Source organism: Alligator mississippiensis, chromosome 9 (assembly GCF_030867095.1).
Source record: "Alligator mississippiensis isolate rAllMis1 chromosome 9, rAllMis1, whole genome shotgun sequence".
Classification (NCBI taxonomy): Eukaryota; Metazoa; Chordata; order Crocodylia; family Alligatoridae; genus Alligator; species Alligator mississippiensis.
In genome coordinates, this window is record NC_081832.1 from 22,537,833 (window position 1) to 22,565,299 (window position 27,467).

Below are 27,467 nucleotides of genomic sequence, written 5' to 3' on the forward strand. Positions count from 1 at the left end.
TGCATTCAAGGGTGTCTTACAGGAATATAATGTTTCCCATTGTCTCTGGTCCCAACCAGCCAGGTTTCCCAGTGTCACACCCTGAAGCCAACTAGGAAAAAATTCAGAGAGTTCCCAGGTGCTTCCCAGGTGAGCAGCAGCACCCAGCAGTGATTGCACTGGCTGGGGATGATAAATGGGAGTAGTTTCTGTAGCTGTGGCCCTGCCCAAGGGGACAGGTTTATAAAGCACAGGCCTGGTTTCCAAATAGGTACCTCAAATGAGAGTTTAAATCCAACATCCACTTACTTTAACATCCCATGCCTGCTTGGCAGAGGCTCTCTGGGGGACAGCCCACACCACAGGCCACTTTCAAGCCCTGCAGTGGCACTCACCACTTTAAAGGCCCAAGCTGGAACTGCAGATGCACCGGTCTCCTTTAAGTATTTTTCCCAACTGAAGTTATCCGGGTCAGGATAGTCTAGAAAGAAATGTGCAGATTTAGAAGCTGCTCCAGATGGGAGTCTCAATTCTCTGCCTGCCCCAACCCATGGTACCAACACAGCATTCAATCTATGCCAAGGCTTCTAGAGCTACTTGTCCCTTTTACATCACAAAGGTCATGGTAGTGGAGAGGTATTAGCAAATTACACCAGTTTCAATATCTGGCACAGTTAATTTATTCCTTAACTTGCTGACTGGCCCAACAACTGATATGTGCACCTGAGACTACCACAACTATAGCCAAGGCAGGGCTATAGCTTTTAAAGCTGCCTCCCCTTTCTCCCCTGACATAGGCCAGCAGGCCAAGATCACTGCTGGATGCAGTTATACACCTGGTGTTTAATGTTTCCCTCTAGTGCAGCAGTTCTCGACCTTCTTAGACTCAAGGCATGTCTCATTAGACTCTATGCAACCCTTGGAAAATACTTCCCTTAACATCTACTCATTTTTTAATTATGGAAAAATACTACAGCAATTCATCTCCTGTAGATAACTCAGAAAGACCAAAACAGGTCAGAATGTTTTTGACTTGTGGATTCGTATTTGAAATCTTGGGTTTTATCTTGCAAATTGTGTAGGTGTTTGTATACCTAACAGTGCTAATATTATGCAACACCCTTAAAAGGAACTTGTGGCACCCCACAATGCTGTTACACCCTGGTTAAGAATCACGGCTTTAGTATAGTTATACTTGTTGCAAGAAGTGTTATAGTACTTCTTGCAACAGGAAACGCCTGTTGAATTACATCAAAATCCTTAGCAAGAAGCTGGCTACGTTTCATACTGGATGACTGAAAAATAAAACAGGAGGGACTATAGGTAGCTACAGCAAGGTCTTTCCTTTAAAAAAAACCCAACAGATTAAACATTCCCACCCAGGCCACATCCTGGGACTTTTTGCTTGACTGATAACTGAATTATGTACCCTAAGTTGTGTATTTACCTTGAGGAGGTGTGAGGGGTTTTCCATGCTCCTGACACCAGCCAACTGGGTGGATATATGGACTGCTAGGGTCACACCTGAAATACACAACTGTACATTTGTATGGGATAGGCATACCCCATCATTCAGTGGAAATACACAGGAGCAAGGGCAAGGGTGCTGCCATAATGAATGCTCCAGCTGAAGCACCACAGAAGAGTGCTGGGCCCAGGCAGAATGAGCACTATACGTGTAGTAGTACTTTTTTACCAGAAAACTCTAGTAAAAAGTAGATCTTACAGATTCTGCATTTGTACCAATTGAATTGTCAGTTTTAATCTAAAATGAGCCTTTGGAATTGGGACTTCTCCAAGTTCAGGAGGTTCCAAGCTGGGGTTTGGTTCAAGCCTTTCTTAAATGTTATTTAAAGGGAATAGAACGCTGGCGTGGAAAATGACAAGTCTTGAAACTATCTGGTCCCTTTAACTTTTGATTTTACTTCAAGAGGGTCACCAGACATGCTCACCCTCACAGCATAGCCCAGAGCATTGTATAAAGGACCTTCATATGTCCTGTGAAATACATACTGCAGGAAACAGCAAGATGTCAGGTTTAGTCAGGACACTGGTCTGTCACTGTAACCCTATGCCTATATTCTTACCAGTAGTCATAAGTATCATCCCAGTTATCAAAGTGCACCAAAAAACGATTGTCCACCACATCTGTCACTGTGGCAACGCATATCAAGGAAGGGTTCATTCGGTCTACAGCTTCAAGTTTCGTGCCCACCTCAAATCCTGTGGGAACTTCATTCTGGGTACAGCAGAGAAACAGAGTGAGGGTTCCCTGTGTCAAGTCAGTTTGCTCTTCCAACCCAGCCTCCTCATCTCTACCCTGAGCAGATGCTGGACAATGCAACAGCACACTTCAGCAACAGCTCTGTGCCCCTCCCTACCAATTTTAAACTAGGGGCTTCCATAAGATCTTAGTCAATTTAACCTCACTGAGCAGCTGAGGAAACGGAGGCACAGGTAAAAGTAACTTAGCTCAGGTCATCCAACTGGTCACTCACAAATCTGGAAAGAGAAAAAGTAATCCAATCTCCCAGACCATCCCACCCCCCCAGCAGCCTTCTGCTTGGAACGTCTGACATGTCACGTGCCTTATGTTTCCAGTATTGTTTTTCCATCATTAGCAACAACCTCTATTCCTGGGGGTAATTATGAGAAGTTACAGTGGCAGTATTCTTCCCTCACCTCCACTCCCCTCTCCTTCTGCCTACAATCTCTGCACCACCTGCCCATATTTTATTATGATTTCTTAGGAATGAAACTCAAGGAAAACCTTGTGTCATGAAGACATCAGCAGCACAGCTGAATGATAAATAGTTATGACTATCAGGCATAGATAATCATAGTTATTGTGCAGTAATTAATTTATCAGTAAAACATATTATTGCCTGATAGTGCATTTAACTGTGAGATAACAACAGACTACTAACTGCTGTAGGGCTGGTCAGAAAACCCAATCAGTAATTGAAATGAAAATTTACATTTAAAAATATACATATGTATGGGCAGACTACTCCTGGTTTCTCTTCCAGTCCCAGCCTTTTCTCTTCTTTGTCCCATTTTGTCATCAAGGAAAGGAGAATAAAGGGGAAAATGGATACAAAGAAAAGATCAAGGTGAAAAATGTCAAAGTTTTGCTTTATATATAAAAAGGGCTATTTTTCCTCAAAAAAAAGATTTAAACAAAAGTTTAATGACAGTTCCAATCAGCTGCATTAGAGACAGGCCCAGACCAAACCCGGTCTACGTGAACAACATCCTACACTGGAAACATTTGTGCAGTAGCTCTCTGAGTTCTCAACTTTTTTAGACTCAAGGTAACCTGCACTACACTCAAGGCACTCCTCAGAAAATGCCAGCTCTTAGTTTTCACTCATTTTGACTACAGAAAAATACTAAAGCAATTCTCCTGTTGCAGGGAACTGAAAGAGACCCCAACAGGGCAAAATATTTTGACGCTATGGATTCCTACTGAAGTCTGGGTGTGTCCTGTGAACAATACATAGGTGTGTAGCACCACATGCTGCCCTTAAAAGGATCTCATGGCACCCTGGCTGAGAATCACTGCAGTAGTGACTCATTCATACTGTCACCATATGCATCACATTCTTCAGATGTCAGCAGCGCCTACTACTGGTCATTTCAGGAGCAGAAGTTTTATTGGGATCACAATTGGGGGGAGACGTTTGAAGAAAGGAGCTAAAGCTATACAGACTCTCCTGAGAATGGGGAAAATCACATGTGAACCTACAAGAGTTAGTCTGGAAGGAGAAAGAAAGAGCTGCTACTCACACTGTTTCGCGTCACAAAGAGGTGTTTAGGAGCTGCCTGAGCTTTTGTTATCTTGAGATAGTTGGTCCAGCTGAATTCCTCCTCTTTGTAACCTGAACACCCTCAGGAAAAATTAGTGATTAGCTGTGTCAATCTTCAGTCAGGGAGAAGGCAGGATAGATTTGCATCTTATAGACTAATTAATTCAGAGATGCACAAGCTTTCAGAAGCAACAGCTTGCTTCTGAATTAGTCTATAAGGTACAACTCGGCCCTGACTTCAACCCTCAAGAAAGAGAGAGGTAATAGTGAGTGACTATGTGGATGCTTAGAGCTGCACTGCCAGACGTTCCAGGGCACTCTGAAGACACCAGAGTGAGGTGGCCAAACACTGCCACTGCCTCCTGCCCCAGCACCTGCTCGTCTGCACCCTGCGACTATCATGACAGACCAGATGAACAATGCAGCACAGCCCTTCCAACACCCCCCTACTGCTCCAAATGGGAAAAATGGCACTGCAGGGGGTAACGGTTCAGTTCTGGATGTGATGAGCAAACTTAACTCCCAGTGACATCAGAATACTCAGTTCTTCTCCAGGGTTGGGTCCCTTGTATCTGGGTTGCAATGCTGGCCATTGTACTTCTGGTGGAAAACTGGAACCCACAAGCAATAGACTCAGCATTTCAGTGGGATTTAAATCCATATCTCCAAAGATCGTTGGCTCAGGCATTAATACATGTGCTGCTCTACCCTGCAGGTACCTGCTTGAGTTCTGATGAATACTTCCTTGCCTCCATGACTCCAATGAATGCCACAGGCTTCATGCAACCTGACTTCTAGGGCCCGAACAGCCAACCTATCCAAAGCATCATCCATAGACTGGTGGTCACCAGCCTCTTACCTTTTGGGGGCTGGAGTTTGTGTCCCGTCTCCTCAAACCAGCCAGCAGGATGAATGTTGGGGGAGTCAGCGTTTAGCCAGAAATCATGGCATTCAGAGTAGCCATCAAAGTGCAGGCGCATCCGGTAGCCACACACCTGCCGCCAGGAAGGGAAGGAGAAGTGTCCAGCTGTATCACCTCGCTGGTGTCCTAATCTCCTAGCCAGCACCATGTAGCAAAAAAGCCCGTCCAACATCTCAGGCATGAGTACTGCAATGACCCTCCTGCCACCAGTTACATACTGGGTATCTCATGAATAAAACTGACAAATCATAGCAACTCATTGGGTGTCAGGACTCAGGTAAACACACTCCAGTCTGGCAGAGGTGTTCAATATAGAATGAGGAAAGGCTCTTGGAGGTCTTCAAGAGAAGGCTAGATAGTCACCTGGCTGGGGTCATCTGACCTCGGTCCTCTTTCCTGCCAAGGGCAGGGGGTCGGACACGATGATCCATTGTGGTCCCTTCCGACTCTACAGTCTGTGAATCTGTGTGAATCAAACCACTATCAATCTACCCTCAGCAACATCCATGGAGATTTTTCTACTTTACAGCTGGCACACAGAGCGAAACAGTCAACCTAAGGATCCTGATAGGATAAATGAGTCATAAAAACCCTACTGAATGTCTTCCTCACCCCTCCTTTTATAAAGTGTCCCTCCCTCCCCTCTCCCTGGATTTCATGCTGCTCTGGTGAAATCTCTACAGAAACAAGGGAAAAAGAATGGCTGCTTTGTGGTGGGACATCTCACTCTGAACACTGGCTGAGCAATTTCTGCCATACAAATGCCATAGTTTGTGTATGGCCTGTGCGTTCTACATGTACATACTGCAGATGGAAGGGGCTGGGCCAAAAGCCCTGGAAACTAAAGCCTCCACTTATATGAGAACACATGTACACTAGACAGAGGACCTATGTGGTGTCTCACATGTATGACTCAGCCCTGCTTGAGAAGGATCAGCTTCAGGGATCAGAGGCCATTTTTGTCTCTATGGTTCATTCAGTCCTTAGCCCCCTGACCAGACTGTGCCAGCTTAGATGCTAGCTAGTGCCAGAGGAGGTGGCAGTTTGATGATATTGGTACCAGCCCTTTGGAAACCAGAGTGCAGCCACCAGCTCACCTCACCTACAACACTAAAACATTGCTTATGTCATACACGGTGGCTCAGACAACTAATGGGGCCAACTTTTTGCTACTGCCAGTTGGTGACCTAAAGGTCTGACCCAGGACTGGTGTCAATTTCTCAATTTCCTTTGCCATCCCAAAAATGCCTTGCATCACACAGCAGTGGGAAAGCTCAATGAAGGGGCTAGGAAGGTCAGGCTAGCATTTCCAGCCTGAAGTTGCTTGTGTGAATGACTCAATGGCAAAGCTATCTTACCTCAGCCACTGTAAGGATAAAGTACATAGAAGGGTGCTGTGGATCGATCCCCTCCAGCTTCATCCCCACCTTAAAGCCATTCTTGTTCTGGGAAGCTGTTTGGTACTGGGGAGAATTAAAAACAACATCAGATGAATAGGTCTGGTCCAGACACCAAGCACGACTCAGCAGGTTACAGCAGCTTCTCAGTCAATGACATTTCAGGAACTGAGTCATGCAATTAACCAGTTACTGTTGCCTTAAGCTACTGTCTCTATTTCTGGGTCTTTCTCTTATTGCCCACAGTTCAGAAATCCTACAGCACTGACCTTGCAATGCATGCTGCCCGGAGTGCTTGGCCTTCCCCCAGCCTAATGGCAGGAGGGATGAAACTGGGCCTCTGAGCTCATCTGCCCAGACAAATGGAGGCGAGAGTACAGATCACAAGAGGGAAACAAACAAGTTTGCCCAAGCAAGGGAGACCTTGCATGTTAGAAAGCTCTGGAAGCAGGGGTGGAGGTGAATTAAGAGGAAGAAGAGATGGGTCCTACTGGGGTCACCATTCCACAGTCACCCTCCAAGGGCATTTGCTGAGCAAACAGACCTTGGGGGTGGAGGGCACAAAACACAGGGGGACTTAGGGGTCAGGCCAGAGCAAACTGGAGACAGGCAGTGGAAAGCTGGTTGGTTACCTCAGGGTGGAGGATGGGACAGTGCCCATCTTCAGGTGCTGGGTGCCCCACAGCTAGCAACACAAGAGAGACAGAGGAGGAAAGTACAGAGGAAAGGAAGGAGAAGAGGAGGGAAAAGGAAAGGAAAGGCAAGGCAAGGCAAGGAAAGGAAAATCCCAACTCACATCCTGGAAGAGATTTAAAGGGGCAGCGATGGCTTTCTGCTCCTCCAGGTAGGATGCCCAGGACCAGCCTTCTTTCTTCTCCTCACTGGCACCTGAGCTCGGCAGAAACGCACACACAAGCACTCAGAGACACTGCTGGAGAGCTAGTTAGTTGGCTTCGAAGCTGACCTTTGAGTTGGTTCAGCCCAGGGGAAAGGCAGCCCTCTTCTCCCCTCACAATCCTCTTTACTCCAGACAGTGCAAGCGTTGGGCCTTCTTCCTGACCATTCTTGCCTGTATGCAGTATGCACCAGTAAGGGGGGAGAGGGATGGCACAGGGCCTACTGTCCTGTTCTGTGAGCGATCCACATTGACAAAAAAGCCATTTCCTATTCTCAGTCCCATGCTTGCATCCCCACTGACTGCAGCATGGTCTTAAAAGTGCAACATTAGGCCAGTCTGGATACTTGTCCAAGCACTGGTCTGGACTCCCTCAGAACATATCCTGACCAGCATTCCCTGCATCCCTACAAGCAAGGTGTCAAGAGTCCTACAACAAATATCATATTATACAGAACAGAGAAAAATCCTAAAGAGAACCAAACAGCAGGTATGTGCTGCACCCAGATGACATCAGTTGCCTAGACGTTCACAGCTGACAAAAAGATAGGGATACCCAGTCCCCATTCAGTGTAACCCAACAGCTCAGGAAAACAGCAGGGTTCACCTTTCAGGAGCTCCATGCCAAGGTTTAGTTTTTGGTGCCTACTCTTTGAGACAGCCACGGTAAAACAATCATAATGCAACAGGGACCTCTCAGGGCTGCCCCTGGTTCAGGAACACATGTCAAAATAAGAGGGATCCCCAAACCAGTCAGAAAAAGGTCAATTTAATTAGCACAGGGGCTCACTGATTACCATTTGCAGAGGAAAGTCTTCAAATCTGAGATATTTCTGTCCTCTATTACAGCAGGATCTGGACACCCCACAGTCTTGAATGCATTTATTTTCACAATACCAAAAGGAAAGAGACAAACATGCCCCCATTTATGGGCAAAGAGTATTCTAAGGGATTTAGGTGCTTACATCCTATTTTAATTCCATTAAGTGACATACTCAAGATCACACAGAAGATTGTGGCAGAGGATCCAGTCCTCTGAATACCTGACTAGCACCCTAACTGCTGGGCCAGCCATCCTGAGCTCATGTTGCAAAGCACTTGGGGAAATTATGTGCTATATATTGTAAACACATACATATTTAGTTAGTCTATAAGGTGCAATTGTACCCTGACTTCAGACTAACATGGCTTACTACACCTCTCAAGACTGCTTGAACCCAGTCCCTAATCCAATCAGTAGTTGGCTCCAGAGGCAGCATATGAGAGTGTGTGTCTCTTTGGTCTGATCTGCTCTGACTACTCATGGGGAGAACCCCCATGTAATGCCAGGCAACATTTCAGCACAGGGCCTTGAAAGCAGTATAAGCTACAGGAGTGGCTCCAAAGACTTTGTCACCTGAACTGCAAGTGGGAAATTTCTTGTAAAACATCATGACTTTGCACTATTTTTAATGGCCCAAGGTGTTACAAAAAGCTGTACCAAAACTAAGATGATTCTCAATAGTGTCTCTAGGCAACAGAGATCTTTGGAAATGGCACATTCACACGCAAGTAACAACATCATCAGCTCCCAAGGTGAGAGAGAAATCACTGTGCAGTTTAGCCCAGATCCTGAGCAGGACATTGTGAACACATGCAAGCCAAGCATGTGCAAAGTGCACCTGTATTAATGGGAAAAAGAAGGAGAGATACAGAAAGAGAAAAAGAAAGAGAGACAGAGAGAAAGAGAGAGGGAAAAAGAGAGAGCAGAAGCAAGCGAGCAAGCAAAGGAGTCTACAAGCTGTCAGGAGCTCCTAAGTGCCTGCACCATGAATTGCTTGACCAGTTCCCTGAACCAACCGCATGTCAATCTCAAGCCCCAGTTCTACAGACAAACCCACAGGTCTCCCCTGCCCAGTTCCATTGCACCTGTTTTTTTCTCCCCTTGCACTTTAAGTCTGTAGGTGCTGCTGCATGAGAAGCAACCACCAGACATTGCCCTGCCATGCCCTTACCATGCTGGTTCCCGCTCCACTCTTCAATCTCGGTATTGCTGATGGTGGAGTCTCCCCCCAGGTTTTTTCTCTCTTCCTGCTTTTCCTCCTAGACATACATATATAGAATGGAAGTTGGTCACTTATTTGGATTTATTCACATCCAGGTCACCTATTGTTCTGCCACAGACATCCACCATGAGCTTCTGCCTTGTATTTAAATGTTCTCTTCTCAAGCTAGCTGGAACAATACAAAAGGGCCAGGATCTGACCTAAGGCCTCTTAGATTAGGACGATGCTCATGAATTTTTGCACGACTACATCTAAAAACTAGACGGCCAAGAGGACAGAAGTCTGAAAATGTTAGAGAGGGCTTTGGGAGCTGATTCAAGATTACCGTAACAGGGACACATTTGCCAATGTGGCCATTTATTTTTTTTCAGTCAAACTAGCACTTTACACCCAGAACGTAGTGCATGCATCAAGACTACAGTGGCTTTTTGTTTCTAAATTCAGCTCTTTATTGTAGTGTGTGCCAGACACCAACACAAGATGCTCCCCCCAGAGAGCTGGGGGGTTGAATACTTGGCATCCACAACTAGAGCTTGGATTTTCAAAGGGGTTCAGCATCCAAAGCAAAACCAGTGGGCTAAGCCTGCCAAAAATCCAGCCTCTGATGTCTGGACAACATGGCAATCCATGTATTTATTTATTTTTTCCTTTCTTTCTGGTCTTTGGGGTTAACAGGTCAGGTTCTGATTAGCACTTGAATGTATAACTGCTGCAGCTCTGAAAATTATAAATAAGAATTTTACGTGCACACCCAGAATGGCTGTGCCCCCAGCTTCTCCACTGGCAGATGCCTCAGTGCGTCTCCCCCTGTGTGTGTTCTTGTGCCTCCTTTGGGTTTTCCCCTTCCCTACCATTTGCTCAGACTCATACTCCTCCTCTGAAGGGCTCTGGTAATCCTTTCTTTTCCGTTTTTTCACTGGCTTGAGGATTTCAGTGACATTGGTGCTGCCAGCAGAGTTCTCTACAATGACAGACCTGCAAAGGAAAAAAAGAGTAGAACCAACTGCAGCAAAATGGAGTGACAGTGCAGACTGGTGAGGGATGGGATGTTGGCCAACATGGCTACAAGGTAGGTTGCATGGATTAAAACAAGCTGAAAAGACACTATCCTTGCAATCCCTCTGCCCCCAGCTCACTGCATTTACATCTCATGCACATACATACACACGTTCAAACATACTGTTATTCATGATTACTATGAGCATTGTGTCAAGAGTGGGTGCTGTCACGACATCAAACTGAGAGCCAAGCCTGAACTGAAATGCTAGATCTGAGTACTCTGTGGTGCTTAAAATCCAAATCTAGGTCCAGATGCAAATGGATATTCTTTTTAAAATAGTCCAGACAGAGCCTAGACTAAGCCACATGGAAGGCTTGCTAAGACTTCTGAATGTTATGGCCTGCACTCATCTGTATGCTAGGGAATCAGATAAGCAAGCACGTGTCCTTATGGGACCAAGGGGAGAAGACCCCCAGAAGCCAACTTTGTTGTTCTTCCCCAGTGTCATGTCTCTTGGGAGAAATCCTGGCCCACTGAAGTAAACAGCAAAACTCCCAGTGACTCTGATGGGACTCCTAAATTTCCACTGAGAATATGTTACCCAAAGAAAACAGAAAGGGCTTTACCATCCTACCGAGATCTATGCCTAGGTTGTTCTCCTCTGCCGAAGTGACATCTCCTTTACCTTTCTTTGAACTGACGATGACAGTGTTCGCTGCAGAACCCCCTGCCCTCCCGGGCCACCTCTGACACGTGTCTCCGGCCACAGGTATCACAGTGGCACATGCTCTCTGCTGTGGGCAGCTTGGGCTGCTCTGGTACATCTGTATTAATAGAGTGAAAGAGAAGTGAATCTCAAGAAAGCAAGACCTGCTGGAGGGAGAATACAAATGACAGGGTTTCTGCCTGCTAAGTGACTTCACATGGAGAAGTGGGCACATGGCATGAGCCCTGAGAAGTGATCTGGGGAGGCAGAAGTTGTCTTTCTGCTCTGTCTTATGGGGACCAAGGGAGACACTTTGGAAGGGGTTTTGGAACAACAGGTTCCTAGTCCCAGTTTATTGCCAATTAAAAGCTGGGATAGGACAAGACAGGCTGTCTTATTCCTTGGCAAGATCAGAGAGAGAGAGAGAGGGAGAAACCCTTGTGAAAATTCTACCATAAAACTGCCTACTGTTTTCCCACTGGTTCCAGCCAGCAGTTGGGCTCAGCTACAGCAACAGGTCTAATGAGCTACAGGTTGCTCGGCTACTGGTCCTGCAGAAAGCACCAAAAGAGACCAGAAGAAATCCAGAGAACCAACAAAGGAGCTACTGGATTTCCTACTAAGGAAAGACATAACGCTCTTTTCTGGGTGGAGTGGGAATTGTTCTGGGCACAAGGAAGCAAGCCTGGGAGGCAGATCTGTCCAGCATAACCCACATCTCTGGTGACTCCTGAACCCTTTGGGACTTGCACACTCTTCAGCTTCCCTATAGGATTCCAGGGATGTGCCAGTAAAAGCCAACTCCCTAGATCCCCTTCACACCAGGTGCATTAACACCAGGTGCATTAACACCACCATGAACTGAAACATTGCTCCCACAGGGTTAAAACTACCAGATCTAAGAGAAGCAATGCATGTGGGGCTCCCTAGACAGCCAGTCAGCCACATGCCTGCTCCACAAGGCCATGGGTGATGAAGCGTGGGGGACCTTGGCAGTGTTCTGTGGAAGGTCAGGCACAGCAGGGCTCCTAATGCACAATCAGTGCCATCCCAACATGCTTACCCTGAGCCACAATGTGATTGTCCCTGCTGCTGGGTGCTACCTCCGACTCCTGATCTTTCTCCATGTGAGCTTCCTTTACAGGTTCAGCTGGAGGGATTTTATCAGCACTCACCACTTTCAGTGTCCCGTACTCATTTATCCGAAACTACACCATTTATTAAAAAGAAGAAAAATAAAGATATGACCCAGTAGGCAGCACATGAGATAACACACCCTGTGCCCAGTCCTCAAGAAGACTAACATTTGTTACAGGCTCAACGAAGCAGATGCTTCAGGCCATACCATACCAGGCTACTTCATACTTATGCTTTGAATTCTGAAGTCACCTCATTCACCTCCCAGTGTATCAATCAAGATGGCAGCCATCACAACAGCATAAAGTTAGGAAGAATAATGATGTCAGGCCTAACTCTGCTGACTCCCATCCTCACACAATAGTCTGACCTTCAACCAGTGCTGAACAAGCCAGGACCTACCCAGGGATAGAGGGAAATGGCATTGTGGCTAAAAGCCAAGGTTGAGGGAACATGAGGTGGAAGTCTACTCCCATTCCTACTATGGGCTCTCTGGCAAGCCCAGCAGCAGCTGCAGATAGGCAGAGGGCAACATGAAGAGAATGGGAAGCTGGCTGGAGGATGGGACTATGTGGAAGGATAGGATAACATCTGGAGGACTGGACTGGCTAGAAGGGCAGAGTGTGGCCCTCAGGGTGGGATGGCCTAGAGGAGATAGGTGCAGACTCAAGGCTGAGGTAGGGTAAAGAACAGGCCCATTTATTACTGAGTGTCTAGACATCACACCATCCACATCCTCTTTCCAGCAGCTGGTCAGGGGGTTAAAATGCTGTGCGCTCTCTCTGCCACTGAGAACCAGGGCAGAGGGTGAAAGCCTAAAGATGAATACAGAGTATAGGAGCCCAGGGAGGACCCCACGAACAGGGAGAAGCCCTTAATGCCCTACTAATAAATACTGGATTTCCCATCAGTTCCTAATTCGCCTTTGAAGCACTGGGCTGGAATTCAGGGGCTTGTGTTCAAGGAGCTCCACTTACTCGCAAGTTGCTCCCAGGCAGAGTAGCCACCCCATCCTTCCACTCAAGGACCCGAACCGTGTTGCAGGTCTGCACTCCGCTGATCTGGGGGATGACAGTTGCTGTCATGGCCTCGTTCCCTGCCCCTCTCTCAGGTCTCTCAGCTGCTGTGCTCCTCTGAGACTCCCGAGGAAATCGCTGGATTTCTAAGGTGCTGGTAGGGAGGTTGATGGCGGTTGCATTTGCTTGAGACAGAATTGAAAGGAACAAAAAAAGGCAACACTTCATGTACATGAGCCAGGGCAAAAGCCAGTGCAGCTGCCACACCTTAGCGCAAGGGGGCCATGCAACCTCCTAGCCCAGGCACCCCATCCAGTCTCATGCTCATCATTCCTTGAATAGCCTTGGGTTTGCTTTCAGTTTTCCCCTGAGAGGCATCTAGCAGTTGGGTCTGACCTCCCTCAAAGTGGTAGGTGCTTGCTCCAAGTAGGCTGAGGCATGTGAAGCCCTGATCCTAAGCTTGGCACATGTCAGCAAGAGGTACAGAGGTAGCTGCCTACAACCTCTGCTGAATTCTAGAGGGAGACAGCACGGAGCCTGCAGAGGGAAGAGGAGCATTTGATCTGCAGGGGAGAAGGTGGTATGGTTGCCTCATTGATCACTCAGTCCTGGTTTGTCACAGCGAACAGGATCATACGGCCTGGTTGTCCTTGAAACCAAGGCCCATCTTGTACCACTCTGGCATTGTAACATGGGTATGAACTCCAGCCAGGCTCATTTTCAGGTCAGAGTTGTGAAAGTAAACTCTGGATACCTTTAAGAAACACTTGGATGCTTATCTTGCTGGGGTGATCTGATCCCAACTGACTTCCTGCTCCTTGGGTAAGAGGCTGGACCTGATGATCTCACGAGGTCCCTTCCAGCCCTAATGTCTATGAAATCTATGAAGTGGCCCAAATCAGGTGTGTGACATTTTAAATGTCAGCTATGTCCATCAGAAACGGCACCACAGACATAATTCTTTCCTCGGTCCCCTCCAGCCTTATGACCTTGCTCAGCATCCAACATGCTGGTCCCAGACTGGACAACACTACTGGGCAGGTGTCTTTCCAGTCTGATGTGACTTCCTGAACTATTGGCATCTGTGGTGCAGCCCTGTACCTGGTCAGGCACTGGTTGGCAATGGTTGGAGAGAAAATAGCATCCACCCCTTATAGACAAAAGGCTTGGTCACAGCCATCCAGGCCTACAGCACTCTGTGGCTAGGGCTCTACAATGTGCTCTGTCTGGGGCTGGCAGAAGACAACGCCCAGAGGGGGCAGATTCCTGTCTGCTACAGCTACTTTGTATGGCCCAGGTGATGCAAAGTGGCCCATTCTAACAGTAGGTGGCCAGCAAATGCCTTCTGAGAGGGGTAACTCTCACAACTGTAAAACTGACAGAAGTATCACAGCCACCTCCAGTGAAGAGAAAAGGAAGGCATGCACTGGGGGAAGTGGCTGCCAAACCAGGGATTTGAGGCTTGTAGTTGTAGACTGTAGCACCTCAATTCCATCTATGCCCTTTATTGGATCTAGTCTATTAACAATGTTGAGGTACTTGGGGACCATAGAGATACAGTCCCGGGAAGTACTTTGGAGAGAGCCAACCCTGGGCCCTGGTGTCTAAACCACATACCTGGTATGATGAAGGCAGTTGTTGGTAGGTGTGTGTTCTGCACAGTGTTCTCATTGGCAACCAGATGGATGCTGACCTCCCTGGCAGCGTTCCCTTTTGTGCTTCTCATGACCTCCATTTCTGCTCTGCCATCCATCACCATGTGTGGACATGTAGTAGAGATCTAGAAAAAAGCCAGTAGGGATGGGGTCTGGTTAGGGCTTGGATGCTGTGAACTCAAGAGAGGATCAAAGATAGATGGTATGAGACGGAACACCTCGCAGTCTCTTCCAGCAGGAAAGACTACAAAGACTATTAAGTCACTTACAACAATAGCTGTCCCAATCTCTCCCACCAGGAATTGCTGCAGAGAATTTTATGGTAGTACTAAGCAGGGAGAAAAAACAATCAGTATATGGCAGACACCTTACTTTTGTCTTTGCTAAAGACCCCACTGAGATCACAAAACATCCATTTTCCTGGCATTTTACTTTAAGTTCTTATGAAGGGAAATATTTAACAGCTTGAAATTTTAATTAATTTTCTTCTCAATTTTTTGCACAACAGAGCTCTGTTCAGATCACTTGATTTAAATCTGGCTGCACAAAGCACTCTCCTTGTCTGAGTGAGGGGCCTACATTTAGGGACAAGCTATCAAGATGCTTACACATTTTGTTAAGAATTCCAGTGGGGAGGGTAGACAGGAAGGTCGATAGCAGCCAAAGGTTGGATCCAAATCAGATTCCATGTACAAAATGGAGATAATAATAGCTCTAGTTTTCTTTCTAGGACACCAGATAACTAAGGACTATGCTTAAAGCAGGTGTGGCCAACCTCTGACATGAGTGACACAAGTGGCATGGGCAGCCTGTGTGTGGTATGTGAGAGATTGGGGAGGGATCAATAGCACAGCTGCTGGTAGGCAAAGCAGCAGAAAGCAGAGCAGGAGATTGGTAAAGAAAGGTGATCAGAGTGGTACTTGGGGAGGATGGAGGTCTAATTTGTGGTATATCTGCCAAAAAGGTTGGCCTCCACTCAGGTTAAAAGGTGCAATGTAAATACAAAATAGATTAACAAAGAGCAGCAACACTGTCACGGAACAAATACCTGTAGCAAGTAGCAGATCAGAAAGGTCAGATGCTGCAGAGCTGTGTGGATCAAACAAGGGTGCCAGGCAACCTCTCATCAATACAATGGTCAGCTGCCTATCAAGAGAAAGGACTATGAAGTGCCAAGTCATTGCCCTCAGTCCAATGACCTGGAAATCAAGTTAGGTTTAGCAAACACCAAGCGCTTTGGGAACAAGACTCGCAAAGAAGTGCAGACAGGAGAGAGTATCCTGCTTCCACAACTGGTGGCGGTGGCAAATGAGATACAGCACTTGCCATGCTGGGCATATTGAGCATACCAGCTTATGAGCGTGTTTCTATATAACAGAGTTCCTACATACCTCTACACATTTAATGACTTTTTTTTTATACAGAATTTATAACATCTCTTTTCCCTTAACAGCAAGGAAAAATAGCCGATAAGGCTATAGTCTTTGAACTTTACAGTTGGAGCCTTGGCTTCTGACCCCACTGCTTACATCACCTTATAGCTAAAAGATGGGGTATAAGAGAATTTGTGGGCTTAACGGAGGAATTATTGGGTGCAGTTCTTTGGCCTGTGTTCTACAGGAGATCAGATTAGAGGTTCAATATGGTTCTTGATAGCTTTAAAACATTAGAACAACTGGACTTTGGAAGCCACTCCAAACAACAATAACAACTTCATTAATATAAAACCTTGTGAACAGTGCTCCACAACCATATGCACCAGTAGATGGCACTTTTAAGTTTTACATATATACACATATATTTAGGTTTATAATTATAATGATAGTCATAAAGAGCTTTTATATGAAGTTCTTACAAAATAATCATGTCCAGTTATTTGAGTACAGGAAGCTGAGAAAAAGGCAAGTACAACTGTATGGAAAGTATTGCCCCTGCCAGAAACTGAAATAATATTTTATTTTGCTTCTTGTGGTTTAAAGGTGTGTCTATGATGGTAATAACAAAAATATAAAATATAAGGTTGCACAGGGCACTCTTCTTATCCCTTTAAGTTGAGGATTTGCTGTAGTAGTTGGATATTCTCTTTCTTTTCTCCACCAAGGATCTTATTAGGTATCTGGACTGAGAGACAGAGTCCCCAACCAGTGGGAGATACAGCCTCTAATGCCCCTCCAGAGTGAATATATAAATTACATTTTTCAACACCAAAGGTTAGATGTTACAAAAGCATCTAACTAAGGTAGAAGCCTAAATCCCACTGAAAGCCAAAGGGAGTTAGGTGCTTAATCAATTTAGGTGCTATGGTAAATTCCATTAGGCATCATCTTTTGACACCTAAATCTGCCCTCAGTCTGATATTTGAGTTTTGTGAACAATATGGGTTTTGCAAAGTCTAATCTGGATCTCATATTTTTATGATTATTATTAATTTCAGTGGATTTTTTTTCAAATAAAGTATCTGCCTTTGGATGTCAGAAACTCCAAACACAACAGCATTTTGTGCTAGTGCAGGGCAACTCTGGAGCGAAGAAAGTCCTAAATATAAAATGAAATAAAGCAACCTAAGTTCAATGTCTAACCTGAGCCATAGTCCAGCAGCAAGACTGATGCACTTCACCTCACTTTCATGAGGAAGACCAGCACTGTAAATACAAAAATTAAACAATAACATGGGGAAAAACCAAGAACAGTCAGATGACCAAGGTGGGCCTTCCACTGGGTTTCTGCACAGAGGTGAGTAATGATTTTCTCTGCTTAAAAATCCCAAATTCTCTAATTAAACCCCCTCCAAAATCTGCATTTTTCCACGATTAAAATAAAACACCACTATATATAGGTATTGGTTGAACACAATATTCTTTTGATACATTTACAATTTTAAAGCAACCTGGAAACCTAACAGTGCCTCAATCATTATAATAAAATAAATTCTAAACACCTATATATATTGGCGTTTGATTTTGGTTTTATCATCGAAAATCAGAGCTCTTCCTGCCCCCTTTGCTCACCAAGATGTAGGACCAACTGCAGCTGTCCCCGTTGCTGCTTTGTGGCACTGGGTAGCCCTGATATGCCAGTGACCCTCATTTCTGACCCACAGCACCCTGGCCCTGCCAGTGCCCCTCACTCCTGACCCACAGTCCCATGGCCCTATTGGTGCTCCGCACTCCCAGCCCACAGCTCCCTGGCCCTGCCAATGCCCATCACTCCCAACCTGCTGTCTCCACGACTCAAAGGGGAGAGGTGTTCAGGAAGAATGGTTGCTCCTCAAGGGAGCGATCCTGAAAGTACAAGCAATGTCTCAGAGGAAAGGCAGCAAAAGAGCACAGCAGCCCCCTTGGCTCTGCAGGGAACTAGTGGACCTCCTGCATCTAAAAAGAAAGGCCTATAATGGATGGTCCAGACCTGTAGGAAGCAAACCAGGAAAGCCAAGGCTGCAACTGAACTCCAACTGACCACACATATTAAGGACAATAAAAAGTCCTTTTTTAGACATGTGGGGAGCTGGAGGAAAAGTAAGGGTAACATTGGACCCATGCTAAACCATATGAGTCAACTGACAACTGACACCCAGGAAAAAGACAACCTGCTCAACAGGTATTTTGCATCGGTTTTTCACCAGCCCCAAGGGACGGCCCTGCCCAATACAATATGGGACAGCCACAGCAAGGGAGAACTATTACCCCACATCAATGTTGACCATGTGAAGGAACTCTGTGAGAGGTTGGACACCTTCAAGTCAGCTGGCCCAGACAGCTTACACCCCAGAGTACTTAAGGAGCTGCCAGGCATCATAGCTCAGCCACTGGCACGGATCTTCGAGAACTCGTGGCACTCAGGCGAAGTGCCCGAGGATTGGAAGAAGGCCGTTGTGGTGCCAATCTTCAAGAAAGAGAGGAAAGTAGATCCAGGGAACTACAGGTCCATTAGCCTGACCTCCATCCCCAGGAAGATTTTGTAGAAAATCATCAAAGAGACCATTCTTGACAAACTGGCTGAAGGCAACTTCTTGAGGGATAGCCAGCCCAGGTTTGTTGTGGGTAGGTCTTGCCTGACCAATCTCATCTCCTTCTATGACCAGGTGACATATCACCTGGACAAGGGAAAAGACATTGACGTCATATATCTCAACTTTAAAAAAGCTTTTGACCTGGTATCCCATGATAGCTTTTGACCTGGTATCCCATGATCATCTTATAGAAAAACTGGCCAACTGAGGCCTCGGCTACATCACAGTCCACTGGCTGGGGAATTGGTTTTGAGGTTGGACCAAGAGAGTGGCAGTTGACGGAAGTTGATCATTGTGGTGTGCTGTGACAAGTGGGGTCCCCCAAGGCTCTGTCCTTGGGCCTATCCTTTTCAACATCTTTATTAACGATGTGGACATTGGTGTCAGGAGCGGACTGGCCAAGTTCGCTGATGACAACAAACTTTGGGGTAAAGCATCCATGCCTGAGGACAGGATGGTGATCCAGGCCAACCCTGACAGGCTTGGAAAATGGGCAGATGAAAACCCGATAGCCTTCAACTCTGAAAAACGCAACGTACTCCACCTTGGGAAAAAAAACCCGCAGAATGCTTATCTTGCTGGGATCCTGTGACCCCAGCTCACTTCCTGCCCCTGGGGCAGGGGGCTGGACTCCATGATCTCCCAAGGTCCCTTCCAGCCCTAATGTCTATGAAATCTATGAAGACAGGTGGTTCATAAGAATTTCACATCCAAGAGAATTTCATTATACTTGTTTGTAGAGTTGAGGTAAGCATGCATCAGTGTTGCCAATTCTTACAAACTGATTACAGACCATGCAATATTTGACATCTGTCTTAAAGCCTCAGCTTCTAGAGTCACGTGACAATGCAAGACTCTCAGCTTTCATTTAGCACAGCAGTGGTTAGCCATATGAGTCTGAAGCACATAGAAGGTAGGGCAGGGTGCCACATTAGATACCAACTGTTTCAGAAAGACATGCAACTTTCATAGGCAACAACCTACTTTGTCAGATGCTACCTATGCTGGTTAGTGTCCAAAGTGTCACCCTGCTCTACCTTCTGCCTCCCTTCCATTAAAACAAACAAAGAAAAAGAAAACAAATTTGAATAGCCTCAAATATATTATTTAAAATCTAATAATTTCTGCATGCTTGGTGTTGCTGACACTACCACTTTACTAGGAGTTTTAATCTCACCATTGCATTAACTATAAACCTGTTCTTCACATATAACTCACAATGTCCCATTCCCTTTGGACAATGAGCCGTATGTCAAGCAAATGCAGGAATTGGGTCCAGTTCCGAAGAGTGAATCAGAGTCTCCCAAGGAAAGATGGGGGAATTTGATACCGTCATGACCCAAGGGTATGATTTTGTGTGTGCTTCGGCACTGCAGAATTATTTCCCGCCACGAGGAGCTTTCTTTGCACGGTGCAATTCTCAGTTGCATAGAGAAAACCCCGGTGCAAAGGAGTTTCCGCCATTCGCATGCAAATTTGTGTCCCACTATTGGCTGTTTCTAAATTATTCCCACATAGCGGCTAGCGATTGGCTTGCTAGCCGTATAAGAGGCTTGAGCGGTTTCCACCCAAGTTGGAGGACTCCACAACCATCTGGAGGAGGAGGAGGAGGACTTCACATCTCATGAAGAACTCTAAGCGCGCTGTGGAGCCTAACAAACCCAGCGTGTGCCTTAAGAAGGATATAGGGGCCTGATCAACCTCTAGCCTCTCCCCATTGCCGCCTGATCCCTCGACGTACCCTTCCCTGCGCGCTTTAGTGGAGAGTTACCTTTTGGACTCTCATTGTGGTATCCAGAGCTCTTTCAGGGTTTAAGAGGCTCGAGTTTTCTAGGGTCTTGTTCGAGCGAGTTTTGTAACTGTAACTTAAGCGAAGTTTTTCCCTGCCTGCACCGCAACCATCTACGATGTAAGTAAAATAATCTTTAATCAACCGCTACACGTCCGTGCCTAATTCTAGTCCGCCATGCTGAATTCCCCGACCCATGTGCCAGGGCTGCTGGCCACAGCCCACCGCGCGCCCCCGAAAGCCTCGGACCGCTCCCAGTCCGCACAGATACTATGGGCTGTCCAGCTTGAACACAGAAGCAGACTGACTTCTCAGATTCATGGTGCAACGATGAACGGAAGAGTGTGTTTCTGTGGTACATTCTACCATGAATGGAGTCAGGGCAGGTGGAAAGGGGTTTGCGGCTGATCTGAGCTTGGTTGAAGAACACATGCTGATCCATTTGTGCAGTGTGAAGGCAAAGGATTTGCAAAGGTTATGGTGGGCTGGAGAGTGATCCTAAGGGCACACTCTCCAGCCTTCCCTTCAGTTAGCATTTTCACATGCTCTTCAAAAAGAGCTAGCAACTTACTGTTATTAATCAAACCCGAGATTAGCACTCAGAACAGCAGGTCACCTGGGAATTCACTACCCAAGGCCCTAATTTCAGCAAAATGCTCTCATAAAATGTTGCCAACACTTCTAATTTTATCACAAGACTTGATCATTTGCTGTGTTTTTCCCCTTAAAAACCCAGTTCCTGGAGTCAGGTGACCATGTGAGTCTCAGCTTATGTTTTATACAAGTAAATTAAAAAGCTTGTTGTTCTGTAGCAGTTTGAAAGTGTAACCCCTGGAGATTTAGAACCCAAAAAGCAAATAGAAAGAATCCAGTAGTTGTTGTGGGGGGAGGAGGTTGTGATTTTTTAATACTTGGGGTTGCCAATGCTGCTTTAAATATGAAAAGTGTCCCTGACATCAGGGGGGCTAGTGAAGTGCATAAAGTGAGATGTGTTCAAGTCACTTGCTGATTCAGACACACTTCAGTCCCGCGTTCCATAGCAAATAGGTACAAATAAGAGGTACAAGTTTTTAGAATAGAGGTTCTCAACCGTTTTTTTAGAATCAAGACAAGCCTCAGAAAATGCCAACTCTTAGTTTTCACTTGATATTGACTAGAGAAAAATAATACAGTAATTCTTCTGTTGCAAAGAACTCAGAAAGACCACAAGATGGGCAGAATGGTCTTAACACTATGGATTCCTGTCAGCAGCCTGTAGGTTATCTTGTGAACCACGTTTGCACACCTAACAGTGCTAACGCACAGTGTGTCATCCTTAAAAGGATCTCAAGGCACACTGGTTGAGAGTCATTGTCATAGAAGCTATTTAAGGCCATGGGTATCACCAAGAACAACAGAGGAAAACATGCTGGGCTTCACTGAAGACAGTGACATAATTCCCATGGACTTCACATGCAATGTTCTTTAAAAAAAAATAAACAGCCAGAAGGTATTTCCTGAAGCAAAATAACCTTTGTGTTTCAAACATTTTCATCTCCCTTCCCTAACTCAAGGGCTGTTGCTGGCTTACATTTAGCTAATAATTTAAATTTAACATAAATAAGTTTTCTATAGCCCAAGCACAATAGGCGTGTTTGGCAAATATCATTAAAATATCCCAATAAGAACAACAGTTTTCAAACTACTACCCATCCCCCCTGCAGCGTTTAAACACCAAACATGGCCTGCGAAAGGGGCTTTTTGTACTCAGTTGTTTAAAATTAAATAAAAGCAAGAAGTAAACAGTCACAAATGACTTACATTTACAGAATTCTTTACTGCATAATAATTGAGGACTAGAGTCATTAGCACTATGGCAAATGCACCATTTATAAAACATGGCTTTTAAGATGATGGTGATTTTTAACCACAAAGATTGTAATAAGTGCAAATGAATAAAGTCTTCTGTAGGAAGGTTCAGGTGGTGGATTTCTGAGGAAGAAAGAAGAGGACAGGTGGGAACGGGAGAAGGCTTGTTGAGAATGGGAAGTGACAACTTTGAGGTCGGACTCTGCCTGTTGTACCTGTGACTGAATGTTGTCCTCACTACTACCAGTATTACTCAAACACTACCTATGGCTAGAGGCCTGTGGGATTCTCCTTGGTAGTGTGAAGCCATTAGGAAACATCTCTCATGCATCAGTCAGTCCCAGTCACTTCAAAGGAGCTGCTTGTGTTATTATCTGGGGGCTCCAATCTTACTTGTAAAGTCAGTTGCAAAACACAATTTAAATGGAGCAGGATTTAGCCCTGAACTCTTGGTTATTATAGAGGTTCCACTTTGGCTCTTTATTAATAAGCATCACACTTTGTTTTCACTAAGAATAACTGTCTACTAAGAATAACTGAGCTCCCTGAACAAATTATAGGCCAGACTCTAAGTGGACTTAGGCACTTAAAATGTGGTTCTGTTCCACCCTGCTAGAGTCCCTAAAGAACAGTTAATGCAAACGGTGGGTGGGCCTTCCTCTTCCTCAAAGCTTTTTGACTCAATGTTAAGAGTCAGACAGTGGTGTACTGCAAAAGTAGATGCACCAAGGAACTTGCAGGTATTTAAACAAGGTGGAACAGAGCCATTCAACACTATTTTTCTGGCGGTTGCAGAAGATGCATAGAAAATGTGCTGACGCGTGCATCCTTGTATGTGCATGAGGGGTGGGGACAGAAATCCCTTGGGCTTTATCATCTTGCTCAGGCAAGATAAGCTGTGTACTGGGCGTTTATCACCCAACTGTTGTGTGAAACCTCACACTGCTGCTCTGACAAACAAACAAAACTAGAGCCAAGACTGCATGAACAATCAGCGGAATAATGTAGGACTCTACCTCAGAAACACTGTTCAGACATACACTAGCTCTTATCTTGGCCGCTCAAGAGACCAAACAAATGTGGTTGCTGGAAAGAGGAAGCCTTCTAAGAACTGGCTTTAGCCCAACTTCTACTAGGAAAGTTCATCACAAACAGAAAAACTATCCAGGAAAACTTTCACCAAAACATTTTTCACTGGAGGGAAAGAAAAAAAAGTGGACGGGAGATTTCCAGTCAGTTTGGGGCACTACAGTGCTCTGGGCCACAGATATAGGCTTTTCCAAAGTTGCTATTTCTGGTTTTGATGCACATGGCCTGCTCTCATTTCTGTCAAGACTTGCATTCCCTGGAAGCAAGCCAGCATCAGATCAAAATGTGCTAATTACAAACATCACTAAAATGGCAACTATTTATCCCCTAGTTTGATGCTAGCCACTGGTTTCCTGTTACCTCTAACTAAAGAATCATTAATGAGGAAAACTCAGCAGAACATGTGAACATCCTGTTTAACTAGCCTGGCTGTTATCACACAGCACTGGTACCCCCACATTTTCAAAAGTCATGAGCCTGGACTCAAAAAGTCATGAGAGTGTAACCAACCATACACATTAGGTGCGGTTTGTTTCAGAGCCTTTAGGGTGCACTTGAGTCATATTTTCAGACTCTTCTCCACAGTTGCAAATTCAAATTGTTTTAAATGAACATTGAGATTCTTGTATGATCAGTTACCTCCAGAACTGGGGATTTAACAAAAAGTGACAGATGCAGTAAAGCTGCAAGTTGGCCACATATGACTGCTGAGCTGTTGTCTTCCACTGCCAAGGCCAGATGTTTAAACAACAAGGTCTGCTTTCAGAAATGCACAAGCACTTGCAGGTATGGTTCCTCCAGCTCTGCACACAAACAGATAGTTCAGCCTCTGGGCTATGCATCTGCCTATGTGGATGCTCAGCCTATCATCCTGCAGGCTGCACAAGGATCTCTCTACCATATCAAATCTAGCTCCACATTAAACACGTGTAGAATTCACTGCCTTTTCATATCAGTCTGGGATTTACCAGTTAATACTGGTAATCAAAGCAAAGTCCCCCCTCCCCCCAAAAAAATTATCTGGCAGGGAGGGCTGAAACTTGCATTTATTTTCATCACCATTGTATTTGCTGGAGGATATTTATTTTCATTTCTAAGTGGCATGAGAAATTCTTTATTGCACTGGCTGACTGCTTGTCCTGCACCGGGTTTTTTTTTCTGTAATTAGGAGTGCCCACAGCACAACAAGGAGGGAGGGAGAAGAAAGGAAGAAAAATGGCTGTCTTCAGCATCAGGATCAGAAATGCCAACTAACAAAACAAACTTCTACATTAAAAAAAAACCTTCAGAGGAAAGTCAGGTTAAGAAACACTTTTCTCCCCCGTCAGACTTCTGTCCTGTGATGTCCCTGAGGGAGAGCTGGCAACCCAGCTGAACCTTGCACCTGTGAGTTTAAAGGCAGGAACTTTTGTTGTCTGAAAGAAAAGACCCAGCAGAGCTAATGCAAGGCAGCAGCTGAGTCCTAGGTCTCTTTGCACTTTGGAAGTTAACAGGGACCAGAGCACTCCACCCTGTTGGTGAGGGTTACATTTACATGTGCCAATCTGTTAGTGTAAGCTTCCAGCTGATATTGAAAGCCCTATGTCCACGTCTGCTCTGGACATTAATAGCTCTGCTTCTTGCTTTCCAGGCTCCACTCTGCCAAGGAGCTCCCTGCTTGGAGTCATTCTTACCATGGCCCAGACTTCACCAACATCTGGCTCAGGTGCTTAGGGCAGTGGTTCCCAACCTTTTTTTTCTGTGCCCTGCTGCTGGGAGCATGGAGGCACTGGCAGCCTGAGGGCAAGGGAGCTCCCGGCACGTGGCATAGCTCGTCTTTTCTGTGTAGCACCACTGGCATTGGCCCCACGACCCTCATTTGGGTCATGACCCGGGGTTGGGAACCACTGGCTTACAGCAATTTCCTCCCTTTCACAACAGGTCACACCTGAGGGGCTGCTCTGGGAAAGCAAGCCATGGGGGAGTTCACAGCTACTCTCCCCCCCTGCAGGAAGTGTTGTGAGGTATAACATGGAAGCATCAATTTACACATTCTACAGGCGTTTGGCCAAAAAAAGGATGAGTGTATGGTGGACAAGTTTATTTAGATAAATGTGATATCTTTTATTAAACCAACTGAATAGTTGGAAAAATTGTTCTTTTCAAGCTTATACGGTGACCTTTGCAAGTATAACATAAGCCCACCAAGCAGAAGCATCAATGGAGGCTTAAAATATTGTCCAGAAACATTTTTTTAAATTCCATAGTTCCTTTGAGTCACCCGTAGTTTTTCTATTAAATAACCAAGGAAATAAATCCAGACTGTGTCCTAAAGGGACTGCCATTTTACCTATAAACTAGGAGATTTGCAGTGACCCAGATATCACGCAGGGGTGTAACAGTCCTAAGTACTGGGCAGTGGGTTTTCACACCATGTTTGAGAAACACAAACAAGAAGGAAAATTCCACAGCAGGCCTGGTGGGAACCAGGCTCAGCACATGCTTGAAACCCATGGCTAACACTACTGAGCATAAGCAACCACAGGCAACATTGTACTCTGCTCTCCCTGTCAACCTGTTTCAACTGTTTAAATTTCCTGCGGCCGCAGCACAAGCAGTATCAGCGGGTCCCACAGACAAACATTACCCATGAACCTGGGCTGGGGACCACCGTTCTAGGAAATCACAGAGGAGCACTAGATCTGGGGAAGCTCCTACCCCAGACTCTCCCACCAGGAGTCACTGGAAGAAACAGCAAAGGCAACCTACAGGCAAGACCATAGTTTGTCCTGCTCCAGCATCCCCCATAAGCAGTCGCTACCTGGAAGAAGGCAGCAGTACTAAGTCCACAAAACTCACTGTTGCAAAAGCTCAAACCTCCCTCCAGCTTCCAGCAGGAGTCAACACAGGGAGAAGCAAATTTCCCCATCCCAGACTGCCAGTTTGGACAACTGGGACAGGTGGGCATTCCCAGTCTGAGCCATGGGAACCTGCGGTGCAGAACAGGATGCAGGCTGACACATGCCTTAAGGCACACAGTTTACATACCTCCCCCCCATCTGATGCAATGATTTGTGCAGAGATAAAATGCTTTTACTTCATTCCTCACAAATGTCATCCTAAAATGGTCCAAAGCAGGCTCTCTGCTCCATCATCCGGTTTAGAGTGATATATAGTGTGTGTGTGTAGTACATATACATGCTCATGTATATGTACACACATACATAGGCATGCAGCAGTAGCACCGACAGACCTAGCTCTTCTGAAGGAGATGGGATGAACTCTGCGGGCTCCCGCCCACCGCCCGGCCCGGCCCGGCTCGGCCCGGCCCGGCCCAGACCCGCTTGTCCCTTCGACGTTCCCAAGCGCCGGGCCCTGCGCTGCCCCGCCCCGGGGCTGCGAAGTGCCGCCCTCTCCACGGTCCCGGGCCAGAGGAGCACCACAGGGGCGGGGCGGGGCGGGGCGGGGCGCAGGCGGGAGCCCGAGGCCCCGGGCGGCGGAGGGGGTCCGCGCTCGGGGCCCTGCGGTCTGGGCCTTTTTCTTTTAAAAAAAGCCCCAAAATGGCGGAATCTCCCTCCCGCTCAAGGAAACGCAGGGGCGCAGCGCGGGCCGGGCCGGGCCGGGCGGGGAGGACACCGCAGCGAAGGGGAGGGGAGGGGCCGCACACAAGCTGCCCCTGCCCCGCTCCCCCGGGGCGGCCACCCGCCCGCAGCCGCGCCCCGCCCCAGGCAGCGAGAAGCCGCTCTTCCCCCGCGGGCGGGGGGGCGGGCACAGGCCGGGAGCCGAGGCCGCGCCCGGCCCGGGGGGTGGGTGTGATGCGATGCAACGCGATGGGATGGGCCGGGCCGGGCCGGGCCGGGCGTGCGGGACTCACCGGCGGTCCGCGGGCGCGGAGGCTGAAGCTGAAGGAAGCGCGGAGCCGCGCGCCTGCGCGCACGGGGGGGGGCGGGGCCGGGCCGGGCCCTGCGCTGCAGCCGGGATCGGGCTCCCGCGGGGAGGGGGCGTCCGGCCGGCCTGCAGCCCCGGCATGTCCTTGAGGGGCCGGGCCGCCACACACGGCGTCGTGGAGGGGAGAGGGATTGAGCTGGGTTGGGCTGCAGAGCCCAGCCTGGCAGGGGAAAGCTAGTGGCAGGGCCAGGGCCGACGGGGGGTAGGTCCCTGGTGACAAGGCCAAGGCCATGCACCCTGCTCC

At 46.8% G+C, this 27,467-nt stretch overlaps 1 protein-coding gene across 6 annotated transcripts in view; it reads right to left on the reverse strand.

The window, feature by feature from the left end:
- The window catches only part of L3MBTL1 (L3MBTL histone methyl-lysine binding protein 1), a 42,537-nt gene extending 15,328 nt beyond the window's left edge, over window positions 1-27,209 (reverse strand). For 5 of the 6 annotated variants that reach the window (XM_059733223.1, XM_059733220.1, XM_059733224.1 and 2 more), the window contains exons 1-16: window positions 27,150-27,209; window positions 17,141-17,203; window positions 15,610-15,707; window positions 14,524-14,686; window positions 12,868-13,091; window positions 11,817-11,961; window positions 10,733-10,871; window positions 9,899-10,022; window positions 8,997-9,084; window positions 6,904-6,995; window positions 6,069-6,173; window positions 4,648-4,783; window positions 3,769-3,869; window positions 2,067-2,218; window positions 1,427-1,503; window positions 375-460 (exon numbers count right to left, since the gene is read on the reverse strand). In XM_059733223.1, the coding sequence (XP_059589206.1) occupies window positions 375-460; window positions 1,427-1,503; window positions 2,067-2,218; window positions 3,769-3,869; window positions 4,648-4,783; window positions 6,069-6,173; window positions 6,904-6,995; window positions 8,997-9,084; window positions 9,899-10,022; window positions 10,733-10,871; window positions 11,817-11,961; window positions 12,868-13,091; window positions 14,524-14,665 (1,611 nt within the window). In that variant the 5' untranslated portion in view covers window positions 14,666-14,686; window positions 15,610-15,707; window positions 17,141-17,203; window positions 27,150-27,209. The remainder of the gene's footprint in view (window positions 1-374; window positions 461-1,426; window positions 1,504-2,066; window positions 2,219-3,768; window positions 3,870-4,647; window positions 4,784-6,068; window positions 6,174-6,903; window positions 6,996-8,996; window positions 9,085-9,898; window positions 10,023-10,732; window positions 10,872-11,816; window positions 11,962-12,867; window positions 13,092-14,523; window positions 14,687-15,609; window positions 15,708-17,140; window positions 17,204-27,149) is intronic. The other variant, XM_059733221.1, reaches the window with a different exon arrangement.
- Window positions 27,210-27,467: the final 258 nt, after the last annotated feature.